General features: G+C 38.2%; 1 protein-coding gene across 3 annotated transcripts in view; it reads left to right on the forward strand.

Moving 5' to 3' along the window:
* The window catches only part of SLC9D1 (solute carrier family 9 member D1), a 45,930-nt gene that overhangs the window by 26,982 nt on the left and 5,749 nt on the right, over positions 1-13,199 (forward strand). Inside the window, exons 11-13 of one of the 3 annotated variants that reach the window (XM_075425305.1) lie at positions 4,725-4,875; positions 11,116-11,195; positions 11,700-11,849. In XM_075425305.1, coding sequence (XP_075281420.1) covers positions 4,725-4,875; positions 11,116-11,195; positions 11,700-11,849 — 381 coding nt within the window. The other 2 variants (XR_012764475.1, XM_075425315.1) reach the window with 2 other exon arrangements.

Below are 13,199 nucleotides of genomic sequence, written 5' to 3' on the forward strand. Positions count from 1 at the left end.
TATTTGGTTGTCCAGTTGAACAGTTCAACAAACAAATCTTTTGGAAAACAAATCTTAACTGGGTATAGATGCCCTACTATGTCAGGAATAAAAACATAAGATGGGGGATGGCAATCTAATTTGAAAAAAATGTTGCATGTGTTTGGAAAGAATAAATTAAGGCATTTGGGTGCCAGGTAGGAAAACAATTAAACTGTGGTGGTTCCTGCAAATCTTTGAAAACCAAGCATAAATATTGACAGAGTTTGTATCACTGTGTGCAAACACAGATTTTTCCATACTGATGTAATTCTAAAAAAGCTTTGGAATTTACAGAGAGGATGTGTTTTAGTGGCCTTAACCAAAGATGACTCTTTGGTCCATTGAGAAAGCTTGAGAGACGTTTTTAAACAAAATATTTTAATTCTCTGTCTAGTATGTGAGATATTCTGCAGGCCACATCCTTCCCAATATATGACAAAATGGGTAGGAATGATACTGTATTCCTGCTTCATACATACAATTACATGCATACATGTGTATCACTTGTTACGTGCTTCAGTGTTGACTGGATTTCTGGGATCCACCTAAGTTCATCTTGTGTTGGGGTTCCTCTCTAACACTAGCACATGTAATGCACATTATATAGAAACTTGGTTTATTTTACTGGTTTCCTGTGTTCGAAAATCGCAGATGACTAATTAAACAAGAATTGCAATTTCTCTACCAATATGGGCAAAATCTATATGGGAAAACAAGAGGGAGGATAGGACCAAAGTGAGTAAGCAATTTTGATGTAAGGGATTATCCTGTCCGTTGAGGAACTTCTTGTATGGAAGTGACTTTTGAGCATGTCTGAACTGCTTGGCTTGCTTGGATAACATTGCAACTCATTAAATCTGAAACTGGATCTTAAATACGTGTCTTCTTGACAAACTCACTTAGAGTAAAAGAGATGTAACAGATCTTGAATATGAGGTATTTTACCAAGAATTGGACCTTAAGATACCTCTTTCTGTTCCCAGATATTCTCAGAAGTGACTGAAATTCCCCCTCCCTTTTTCCCCCTCAACTAGTTAGGTAGGTCACGGGGTGTGGGGGTTGTCAAGTGCCAGTCCTGTAAAAGTCTAGCTGACTTTGAGACACAGTTGTGCATCTTTCAGTCATGTACCTTGTCATCAGTAACAAAGGCTTAGTAAATCATTATTACGCTTTTAGCCACTCCTTTTCAAGCTTTGAGTTATGCAGATATGCTTTTTTCTTTTTTTATTTGGGAAGATGTTCTCCTGAATCTAAACATAAAGAGCAAATCTAACTTATGGTTTTAAATATGGCTACATAGGATCGATGGCCAAACTGGTACTTGTAGGTCGAGATATATACCACAATGAGCTGAAGAACGTGTTATAAGTCAGCCAGAGTGTTCGCAGGTGTAGTATTTTTTTTTTCATGTTCTGTATGTGCCGAAACATTACAAGCAAAATTGTTTCAAACACCAGTCTGATAGTGAGTTGCTGTATTAGGTATCTGCAGGACAACAGTGGTCAGTTTTGTTATGTTTTAAAACTAAGTTGCTGAATATTACTAAGGAATTGGAAAAAAAAAAACTCGAAATAAAACAACAAAACCAAACCTGACCTGACAAGAAGGCTAGCAGTTACATTTACGTGGTTGCCCAGGGAGGTAGTGGAGGCCCCATCCCTGGAAACATTCAAGACCAGGTTGGACAGGGCTCTGAGCAACCTGATCTAGTTAGTGGTGTCCCTGCTCGCTGCGGAGGGGTTGGACTAGATGACCTCTAGGGGTCCCTTCCGACCCAAAACTTTCTATGATTCTGTGGGGAGGGGGGAAAGTTGCTTCAAGTTTGACTGCATTATGGTTGACCTGGGATGATGGCAGCAAATGGAGGGAAATTGCCAGCTTGCTTTATATACCAAGAAGATGAAAAGAAAATATAGCTATGTTATTGCAGTAGTTTAGATGTGAAAATGTACATACTTCTTCCTGCAGTGTATTAGGAATGTCATTCCTTGTTTGCCTGGAGTAATTCTCAGTGGCTCATAGCCTGCTTACGAACTCAGGATTTCGTATCATTTAAAAGGAGAAGATTAAGGAAGAACTGTAATCTCAAATATTCTAGTAAATTATTTAATAAAATACAGTCGAGATAGAGTTTTTACAGGGCTCACTGAAAACTGTTTCCGTTTCCATTAAGGCTTTACTTCCTTAAAATGCAAGCTTAGAATTCACCTCTCTACTTTTGGGCATATTTAAGTTATTAAAGCCTGAAATTCTAATACATTTATTTCCATCAGGGATTTCTTTAATTTTACTGGCTTACCATATTCCTTAAGGTTCTATGATGATTAAAGAGTAGGAATAAGATATACATTATTAGAGAAGATACACAAAACAACTGCTGAACAAATAGTTGAAATCCAGCTGGAAGATGTTAGAGCAGTAAGGTATGTTTGTTTATTTATTGGTATGGTAGAACATTAGAATGTAAAAATCCAACATTCTAGAGAAAGCAAAGCAATCCTTGCAATTCCGATAAAGAGATTGTAAATCCCTTCTTACATGGTAACCTGACCGTGTCCATGTGAATACTTAAAATACTAGCTATAAAAGTTTCTGTCTGGAGCTCTGTTATAACTGATAACACTGGACAGGCTGGAGAGTTGGGCAGAGAGGAACCTGATGGGTTCCGGCCAGCAGGTCGAAGGAGGTTCTCCTTCCCCTCTACTCTGCCCTGGTGAGGCCCCATCTGGAGTACTGTGTCCAGTTCTGGGCTCCCCACTTCAAGAAAGATGAGGATCTACTGGAGAGAGTCCAGCGGAGGGCTACGAGGATGAGGAGGGGACTGGAGCATCTCTCCTACGAGGAAAGGCTGAGGGAGCTGGGCTTGTTCAGCCTGAAGAAGAGAAGGCTGCGAGGGGACCTAATAAATGCTTATAAATATCTGAAGGGTGGGTGTCAGGAGGATGGGGCCAAACTCTTTTCAGTGGTGCCCAGCGACAGGACAAGGGGCAATGGGCACAAACTGAAGCACAGGAAGTTCCGTCTGAACATGAGGAAGAACTTCTTCCCTCTGAGGGTGACGGAGCCCTGGAACAGGCTGCCCAGGGAGGTTGTGGAGTCTCCTTCTCTGGAGATATTCAAGACCCGCCTGGACAAGGTCCTGTGCAGCCTGCTGTAGGTGACCCTGCTTCGGCAGGACGGTTGGACTAGATGACCCACAGAGGTCCCTCCCAACCCCTACCATTCTGTGATTACCCCCGAGTAGTAAAAATAATTCCAACTTATATGAAGAGGCTATATTCGATCTTAATCATACTCAAGAGGTTGTGACTTTTAAAACAACTAATGTGTGATTGAGAAGAACTTAAATGTGTGCTATTCATAACTGTTGTTGCCTTTATCTTATGGTGATTTTAAAGCCTTTAATATATATTTCCTTCTTCCCTCTTACAATTTCAAATTGGGGTGAAAATCACTGAAATTCCTTTTGTTTTAAAATGAGAATAACATTGTAATGTTTTTGTTGGTTTTCCGTGATCAGCAACTATTTGCATTAGTTGACAGAACCATTTTGTTTTCTTAAATGTCTTGCAATAAATTACAGGCTGTTAGCACAAATGGAGTTGGGTGATGAGCATTCAGACATTTAATACTTCAATATACAGAAGTCTGGGGTTTATTTTTAGGTGGCATTTCATGCATAGCTTGGTGACTTGTTTATTGTGTCTTCTGTTCTCCTCCATTAATTTCAAGTCACTTGAGTTTTAGCTTCATGCCTTATAGTGTAACATCGTTCAAGATATGATGAATGTTGTCCATAAATGTACTATGGTGTATTGTTACTTAATCTAAATTAGTATGGAAACAAGTCTTCAGTTTTACGTGTTCTATTAATATTAATAGCATTTCCCTTTCTCAGTAAGATGACGGTCTGCAGCAGCATGGTTTTAAAGTAGTTATTTTGAAACATACTTTATACCAACTAAAAGTGCTGCTTGCTTCTTTTAATGTTCTGAGCATTTGCCTTGGGCAGTTGATTTGGTTTTAGTTCAGTCTCTTTATATGTGTTTCATCTCTTCCTTCTAGTACTGTATTCAAATAATAAAAAAGAATGCAGAGCAGTCTGAATTCTTTCAAACAGATATCGTGCTTCATTTCAGCAGCTTACTTCACATGCTTAAATGCATCTCTATTCAGTGAAGCCCACAGGCACATTTAAGTCCAATTTACAATAATAAAACATAATTTATGCATGGGACTTCTGCTAAATTGAGACTATTCTCCCAAATTATAAGCTTTGATTTTTATTTTTTCCCCTTGTTTGACAGTTGGAAGATATGCTGTTCTTACTGCTTTATTTCACAGCCTCAATGTCTTATCCAATCCTGACTCCGAAGCTGTTACGGTTTTTCTCATTTTTGTGAACTCAGATGCTACCCTTAAGAGTGACAGAAAGCATTACAATGTAGATTAAGAAATTTATTATTGTTATTGTGAGGAAGGAGATAATGTGGGGAGGAAACTGGTTGTGTGAGTCTTTTGCATAAATACAATACTTTAGAACACTGAAATATGATGAATTTTAGTTGTTGAACTAGCCTAAAGACATAGTAATTTCCTACATTCAGTACAATGTACAGTTTTATAATTTCATTGTGAAATGGTATATGAAGTCACTCAGGGCTAAAGGAAACGGCAATAGAATTTCTGTTATTCCTTGACAGATCACAGAGCTGTTGGATGTTTCAATGGAGCTGGGATGCTTCTTAGCCGGAGCTCTGATCTCTTCTCAGGGTCACATGGTTACTGAGGAGATTATGTCCTGTATTGAACCAATACGTGACTTTCTTGCCATCATTTTCTTTGCATCCATAGGTAACTTCTAAGAAAACTTACTTTAAAAATAGTGTTAACCTACAAATGTGGGGGAGGAGAAAAAAAAATGGTGTCTACAAATTGGGGAGAGGAGATACAATTTATCTTTATTTTATTTTGTTAAGATACTAAAATGTTAACTGACCACAATATTAGTTTCACTTTGCTAATATTTTTAAATGTAACGTTCATTTTCATGAGCAATTTCTGTGTTATGCTCTCAATTCTTGTTTTAATGTCAGTTTTTTTCTGCTAATTCTGAATTTGTCTGGGCCATTTAAAACACATAACTAAAAATTTCAAGGTAAAAAAGAGGTTTTTGGGTTGGGTTTCTTGCCTTTTTTTCCCCTAAATGTTCTTCTGTCTTCACAGTGGATATATTTGTACTTTATCCTAAAATCAATTACAATTTGAGTCAGTTGGTAGAGTAGATTTAAGGTCCTTATGGCTTGGTTTTCTCTAGAAGCAGAATATGATAATGGAAACAGATTTTTTTTTTTTAATAGCATCTTGTTTCTTTAGTTAGGAAAATGTGACCTGTGTGTTCTCAACACAGGGAAAAAATAATTGAACAAGATGTATCTCAGAGGCTACCTGAATGCCAACTGAAATGCAGCACTGATGTCTAAGACCAGCAGAGTAACTTATCATGCTCATTATCCAGAACAAGTTAACTCTGAGACTATTTACAGTCAATGGGTAGCTTCCTTTTGAACTGCTGTATTCTCTAGCTGTCCATGCTTGCCCCAATGAGCTTTCCCTAAAGGAAAAGGAAACCTGTTACTGAAGTGCTTAGGTACAGCAAATAAAGACTGTGAAAGCACGTGCCTCTCCCTGTGGATTGCGTAGGAGATGTGTGTCCTATTTTGGGGACACTGCAAGGTCTGAAACAGAGTTTGAATGTGGCCCTTCTCACAAATCCAACCTCCTTCAAGCCATGCTTACTCAGAAATTTTGGGGGGTTGTTTTTTTTTCTCCACTACCACCCTTGGTTTTTCTTCTGGTTTTATTTTTTCTGTTGTTCTTTTTATCTCCATATGTTCAGATAATAGTGAAGTCTCAGCATAATTGTAATGCCTTTCCTCATATACGTGTTTGATACGCATTGTTTCATAACAGAAAGTAAAGCTGCTTCTGGTGGTTGCCAAAATGAAAATGGAATGGTTATGCTTGCCAATCTTGATTTTTGTTTTACCCAGCCCATGATAATAACTTGTGCTGATCAGTCCAATTGCTTAGCAGTAGATACGTTTATTTGAATAACTTATTTATTAATAAAGAGAGGAAAGTGGTGAGCTATGGTAGAACTCTTGGACCCATATAACTGATGAGGTTGGATGAGTAATTGCTAAACGCTCACAGGTAAGTTGTTCATGTGTTTCAATAAAGATGGTGATGGAGGGGATAGTGTTATCAGGATAAGCCCAAAGTTAATTTTACAAGGGGCTGAACAAAAATACTGTCCTACGTTCTTGTGACTGCATAAATTAAGACTAGAGATAAGACTTTGGCAGAGTACAAGAAAATAGCAAGACCTCAGTTGGCATGCTGGCAGCACCCCATGTAGCCTACATTATAGTGTAAGGAAATTATTTTAGTAGTTCTGTTACAGAATTAGAAAAAAAAAATCTTTTAAACTGTTGTTACCATTGTAATTGCAAGAAGGGAAAAAAAATTGCCTAACACATTTGTAAGGTTTTACAGAAAATGGGTGTTATTCCTGCCTCAGAAGAAAGTTAGCTAAAAATCAGAAAAATGAGCTGTGTTATAGGCCTGACAAAATGTGACAATGTTTGCTTGGAAAAAAAAAACCCAAAACAACAAAAAAACACGCAAACAAACAAACAAAAAACAACACAACAAAAAACACATCCTACCAAAAAAAAACCAACAACAAACCCTTCTCCTCCCCCCCCCCAAACATTATCCCACCCTTCCCCCTTTATTTTCAATTACTTTCAAATTTTGTGATTATCAGGAAGTTCTGTGGGGTGGCAAGGAGGTAGGTTTTAAAAAGGAGTAATGTGATGTTGCAAAGAAAATCTAAGTAGGATAAAAATACTTCTTTTTAAAAAGTTTAAGGAATGCTAGTAAGAAGACTTCTTGCTTGCTCTCTACTTATATATGTACACATGCAAATAATATGTCTCTGTAAATATAAAGAGATTTACTATGTGAAATTATGGAAAGACCACAGGGGAAGATTCTGCTCCCCTCGCCTACAGAGAAGGCTTGTTGCTATATACAGCAAGCACCCTATTATAGAGAGCAGAAACACTTCACATCCTGAGGTGAGATGGTACACCAATGCAGTAATATAATTTCTCTTCCTTTTGGAATAAAGGAATAAATAGAAAAATTTTACTTAATTGAAAAGTGACTATAACTAAGTCATTTGGAAAAGTTAGTTCCTATTTTGCTTGTCTTAAATGCCTGCTTTTCTGTTCTCACTACAGAAATCCTTTTGGTGCCTAAAAGCTGAGCTGAACAGTAGTTGTTCGTGTGATATCTGCAACAGTGGCCCTGCCCTAAGCTTGACCTGTGTAGTGCCACTGCTTTCCAGTTCACGCATGGGTGCATTTGTGGGAATAATACAGCTTTGCAGTTAGGCATTAACAGCTGCACTTTGTCACTCTCCATCTCTACATTCATTTAGGCCTGCGTGTATTCCTCAAGGCTTCTGGCTCTCTTTACGCTGTCTGCTGAGGTTAGAAAGTTCCTGTTAGTGTCTGTCCTCACTAATATTTTTGAGAGAACATCTGGATCAATCCCTTAGAGACATATTTTGAGAACTTTCTTTTTCATTTCTGTTTTGGTATATAGTACTCAGATCCTTCCCTTTCCACCTCTGCATCATTCGATTTTGTTTTGATTGCTTTTTAGGAAGATGGAAGGCATCTTTGCATAGACTGTTCGACTTTTTTTTAAAGGCTCCAATATCCCATTTTTTGTCAGTCTACAAGGCATATGGAGTTTGAAATTGGGCATCAGGACCCTATCTGCCACTGGTCAGGAGGCAGATTACTTCCACGGACTGCGAAAGTTGTGTCCCCTCAATGTGCTGTATGGATATCCTCACTTGCCAGGCTCCAGGTTTCCCTTCTGGGTAAAGCTTCTTGTCAGTGTTGGATCTGGAATGCAAGGTGCTGAAAACCTTTTAACAGTGTGGTCTTTTTCTTCAGAAGATGGGTAATGCCGACACCGTCAGCGCTACCGCTGTCCAGAACAAACATGCACCCTACGTTTCTCTGATGAGCCCCTTAACATTTCTGTTGAATTTGAGAGAAATCAAAGGAAGATCCCAACTGGAATTCATCAGGTGACATACGTCGCCTTCTCCTTATCCATCCAGCTCGAATGCTTTGTTGTCCTGCATGGAACACAATGAAACTTGGAGGTTTCAGGCTCTCAGAACTGACATTAGAATCAAGAGGACTTTCCCCATTGCAGAAACATGGAGATAAATGTTGTTTTTTCCCTCTGCTACTTAATGATCTAGCCAAGGCTGTAGCCTTTATTGCCTTTGCTAGCTATGTTCTTAGGTTCATTAAGACTCGTAGTAGATACAGCGTCCCAACGCATCACAAACATGATTTTTCAGAGTGATGTCCTGTCTTGAGGATGTGTCAGAATTAATTCTACTGGCTCCAGTTTGACCAACAGAGTTCTGGTTTCTGTAATCTTTTTTGCCGCCAAGGGTCTCCACGATTCCTTTGCTTGATGCTGGATCTTCCAGGATGTGGTCATAACGTTTGGATCTTCACGTGCTGTCTAGCGGCCATCCAGCAGATTGGTGGAATCTGTCTAATCAGAGGGGGAAAGGGAGTTTACTTGTTAAGAAAAAAGTACTTATAAAAAGAATGTGCAAAATCTTGCCTGTAATCATCCACAGAAGAACACATACCAACACGAGTGAACTGTACTTTTTGGCTTGACATTGACGCAAGGTCACCTTCACCCCAAGGCCTCCATTCCAGCTATTCCAGAACACTGCTTAGAACTGAAGTCCAGTGGCTTATGCTCAGCTCTGTGAAAATGTACCTATGTGATATCCTAGCTATTGCTGACAGGCCAACATGCCACATGCTGCCTGATCACGGTGCTGAAGTTCTTGAATTGTTTGATTGAAGTATTTCTTCCATTCTAGAGAACAAGTCTGTAGTGACTCTTAAGCTTAGTCACAAAGTCTGATTGAAGTAAATGCTAATATCCATGCACTTTCTGAAGTTAATCTTTCTGATGACGTCTGTGTTGTCAGGAAGGCTTCATGTGCTTGTATAGCAGTCTGATATGACTTCTGGCCTTAGCCTAAGTTTTCATCTAGGGCTGGGGCAAAGGTCTGTAATGACCATGATATCCCATATGGTGGGATTTATTTCCCCCAAAACATGTTTGTGTGCTGGGATCCTTACTTGTTTGCTCACAGGTTTAGGCTTGCTTCACCTCGCAGATGCTCACCTCCATGGGACTGGTATAGAAATCTGCAGTAGTTTGTGCCTCAGCTCTTTGGAATATGGTAATAACCTCCATGTCAAATGGACTTCAGACTGCCTGTCTGCTCCAGGACCGAAAACCTAGCTCCACCAGTAGTGATGAGAGCATTAGGCTGTATTTATAGCCTCCTTCTGAAATCTTCAGTTCCAGATGTGGCAGAGTTGGCCCTCTTATCAAACACAACATTGTTACAGGCTGTATTTCTCTAGTTGATTTTCATGTACGTTTCTGAGATGGGCCTAAAGGTGAATGAGCAATGTGCACGTGATAACACAGTAAAAAAGAGAAGCTACTTGCCCCTCCATGTGCATATGTGCACACATCTGGATTTGTTTCCTTGGTGTGGTGTTCATCTCTTACTCTGCCATCTCCTCTCTTATTGTGATAATCTCTTGCACTTGTGCTTCAGTAGTTGGAAGGAAATTAAGACGTAAACCAGGGTGTGTGCACGCTGACTGGGTAGTACTTGTATAAAAATCTCTGATGTACTTCAAGTACATTTCCATCCACAGTGGAATGTGTGTATGGACAAAACATTGTGAAGTTACTGTAACTAACTTCTCCTGCGCACCCAGGAAGAGAAGATGACTCTTAGTTCTCTACAATTCTTCTGGCTCTGCAGTGTTATGGGGTGGGGAAATTTATTGAAAAGTTCTCTAGCATTAAAATAAGAAGTTACAGCATTGATTTATGTGCCTCGTGCTTTAGAAAGCTAAACTTTTGTCATTCTCCAGAAAAACTTGGGTTGGAGAACTGCTAACTCCTGTGGATTTATCAGGAACACCACCACTATTTTGGTTCCTCTTTTTAAGAACTTTTATGAAAAAGGAATGAGCTTCCAAAGATACGCAGTTATGTTTGCCTGCACAAGTTTCTCATACCCTAGGAGGAAAAAATGGACTTAGCTGTAAGAATCTTCCTCAGTGACTCCAGGACTTCTCCAACAAATACTTGTTTTTCTTATGTTTAATATTAGCAGTATTTAGTTTTAAATTTCTGTGTTCGTTATGGTTCTTGTTACCTTCATATAATTACTGAATTAAAATGACAAAAAAATTGGAAAAAAAAAAGTACCTTCCTCCCCCAAAAAACCCAACCAACATCATAGCAATGGCGTTTTATAGACTTCCTTAATTGTTAGCCCATACTTAGGGGTTTAGGACCTTACCTGATTCCAGTCCAAGTGACTTTTCCAGTTCAGGTGACTTTCAGTGTTTGGAAGTGAGAGTCATGTGATCAAAACACTTATGTTTTCTGTTGTAGCTATAGTCTACACAAATACTAAATATCACGTTCCTCCCACAGTGGTAGTCCCGTTACCATGTCACACAAAAATGTTAAAGGGCTACCAAAGTGTATTTTACAATCCCTGTGCAGAACAATGGCATTGTTTTTCTGCAGTATTTTTATGGCTCTCATCAGAGGTGCGTTTCAGTTCAGATTCTGGATTGTTGACTGGTGTGGAAGAGAGAAAACTTTATAAAGGAAAGTGCTCGTGCATCGGTCATACACAGTTTAACTTGGTTGGGAATATTGTTTGTGCTAAACTCCTCCAAAGGAAAAACGGTTGGATAATGCAGGAAGTGCTTTAGTGATCGAGTAGGTAGTGTTGGTAGGTATGTTAAGGCTTTTTATTTGTTTGGTTTTGAGAATACAGGCTTGCAATTCAATCTGTTACTAACTCAGAAAATTATCATAGTAAGATACTGGCCTTAAACTCTGAAATACTGTTTTCTTTCCTTCTAGGACTTCATGTTTTCCCCACATTTGTAATATATGAACTCACGGTCTTACTATTCCTTACATTGTCTGTGGTCATAATGAAGGTATTTTTCTTTTTTATTATCTTTTTATGGTCTAAATAATCAGTGTGCTGCTATGCCTTAATGAAAATTCTGTGCAAGAATTAAACATCTGATATAACAGAGAATATTACATCTTTACTGTAAATCTGTATTTGGAGGAACCTTACTGACTAGAATACAGTTTGATACATTCTTAGGATATTACAAAAAAAACAGGATTGTATTTAATGTTAAAAGTTACACACAGAGAAACATCTGCTTATCTAGCTTGGGATTTGTGACAGTTGTCTAGTGTTTTTATATAGTATACAAGATACTACTTTTCACTGTGCAATGTATGTTTGTCTCTTTTGACATTAATACAGAAGACATATTTAGAATTCTACTAGTTTATTTTATGTCCATAATTATTGTATTTGATGCTATGTATCTTACAAAGATTGTATTATTTTATTTATTATGCTGCTTCTACTTAAAAACAAAACAAAAGAAACCCACAACAACCAAAAAAAAACCTTTTTAAAGTTTGTCTTGGCAGTGCTTGTCCTTTCTCTGATTCTTCCAAAGACCAGCCAGTATATCAAGTGGATTGTCTCAGCAGGACTGGCACAAGTCAGTGAATTCTCTTTTGTTCTGGGAAGTAGAGCACGCAGAGCAGGGATCATATCTCGGGAGGTAAGCTGTTCTATAGTTATTAACTTTGGGGTTTTTGCACCTGAATAACTTACTGGGATTTTGTATTACAGTATATTTGAAATACCAATACACTCCAATTTCATGGCATTTCTTAACTGTTAACAAGTAGAATCAACCCATACAACTGGAGACATGTATGTCCCTGATAGGGTTCTTAGTTCCAGTCTTTTGCTTGTTTCAAATTGTACTTTAATGTTTTAAATAGCAGGTTTTACTTTTAAATAACTTTGTTATAAATGCTTTACCTTAACTGTTCTCACAACTTCTTTGTTAACTGAGCAGTGAGTTGTAGCTAGCACCCAAGTCACTGGGACTGGTAAGTCTTTGCTTTTAAAATCTTGATATAGGTGTAGAAAGAGGTAACGGAGAGCATAGGATTTGAATAAGGAAATAGCAGTAAATGAGAACTAGAAAGCAGATATAGTGAAGTGGAAATGACCTTAACATTTAAACAAGCAAACTTGTAATCTTTACCTGCAAAGCTTGTTCATTTTAGATCTTCTGCAGAAGAAATAACCAGCTTTTTCAGTAGTCATGAAAAAAATCCTCTAGGAAAGAAACCTTAGTTTTATATTCAAGCTGTGAGAACGTTATTTGTTTCGAGATGAAATCTGCTTTGAGAGAGTAAGTAAATTACAGCTATAGAGATACAAAACTGACTTCACTTTCTAGTGTGAACTGCTTTCTCCTCTGTCTCCCTGCTGACAAAAACACACTGCTGGCGCTCCGAGCTTTTCATCGTGTGAGTAAGTGGGCTGTGTAATGCTGGAACTAATTCCAGATAAAGCACGTGTGAAAAACTTACACAATGCTGTTCGCTTGTATAGGTAAAGGTGATTCATTTTCATGTTCACTCCTGCATATAATTAGGAGTTATAAATATTGTACGTTTGTATAGAGTTTCAAGATATCCATATGTGATCACAGAACCAGCTTAGGGGCCCACCCACTGTGCTTGGAGGCCTTTAGGCTTTCATTTTTTTCTGTGGCTGCTCTCACTTGATTATCTACTGTGTAGGTTTATATAGCTCTGAAATTTCCAAGTCATTCTCCTGTTTGGGACCTCAAAACTACTTCCTGCTGCTGTTTTCTAAGACTCATTCAGACTATGTAGTTAAGATCTTTCTTCAGAAGATGTGCAGTATGACTTAAAGGGCGTTTTGTTTGCTTTTTTTAGTGTATAAAATAGTAGTGAACTTTGCCATTGTATCATTAAACCAGAATAGATTTGGGTGGTTTGATTTTTGTAGGAGTTTTTTTTGTTTCGTGTTTTTGGTTTTTTTTTAAATAAAGTGGTATTTGGCCTTTGACCTTTTAGCAAACATTGAG

This window comes from Opisthocomus hoazin, chromosome 1, assembly GCF_030867145.1.
Source record: "Opisthocomus hoazin isolate bOpiHoa1 chromosome 1, bOpiHoa1.hap1, whole genome shotgun sequence".
NCBI lineage: Eukaryota > Metazoa > Chordata > Aves > Opisthocomiformes > Opisthocomidae > Opisthocomus > Opisthocomus hoazin.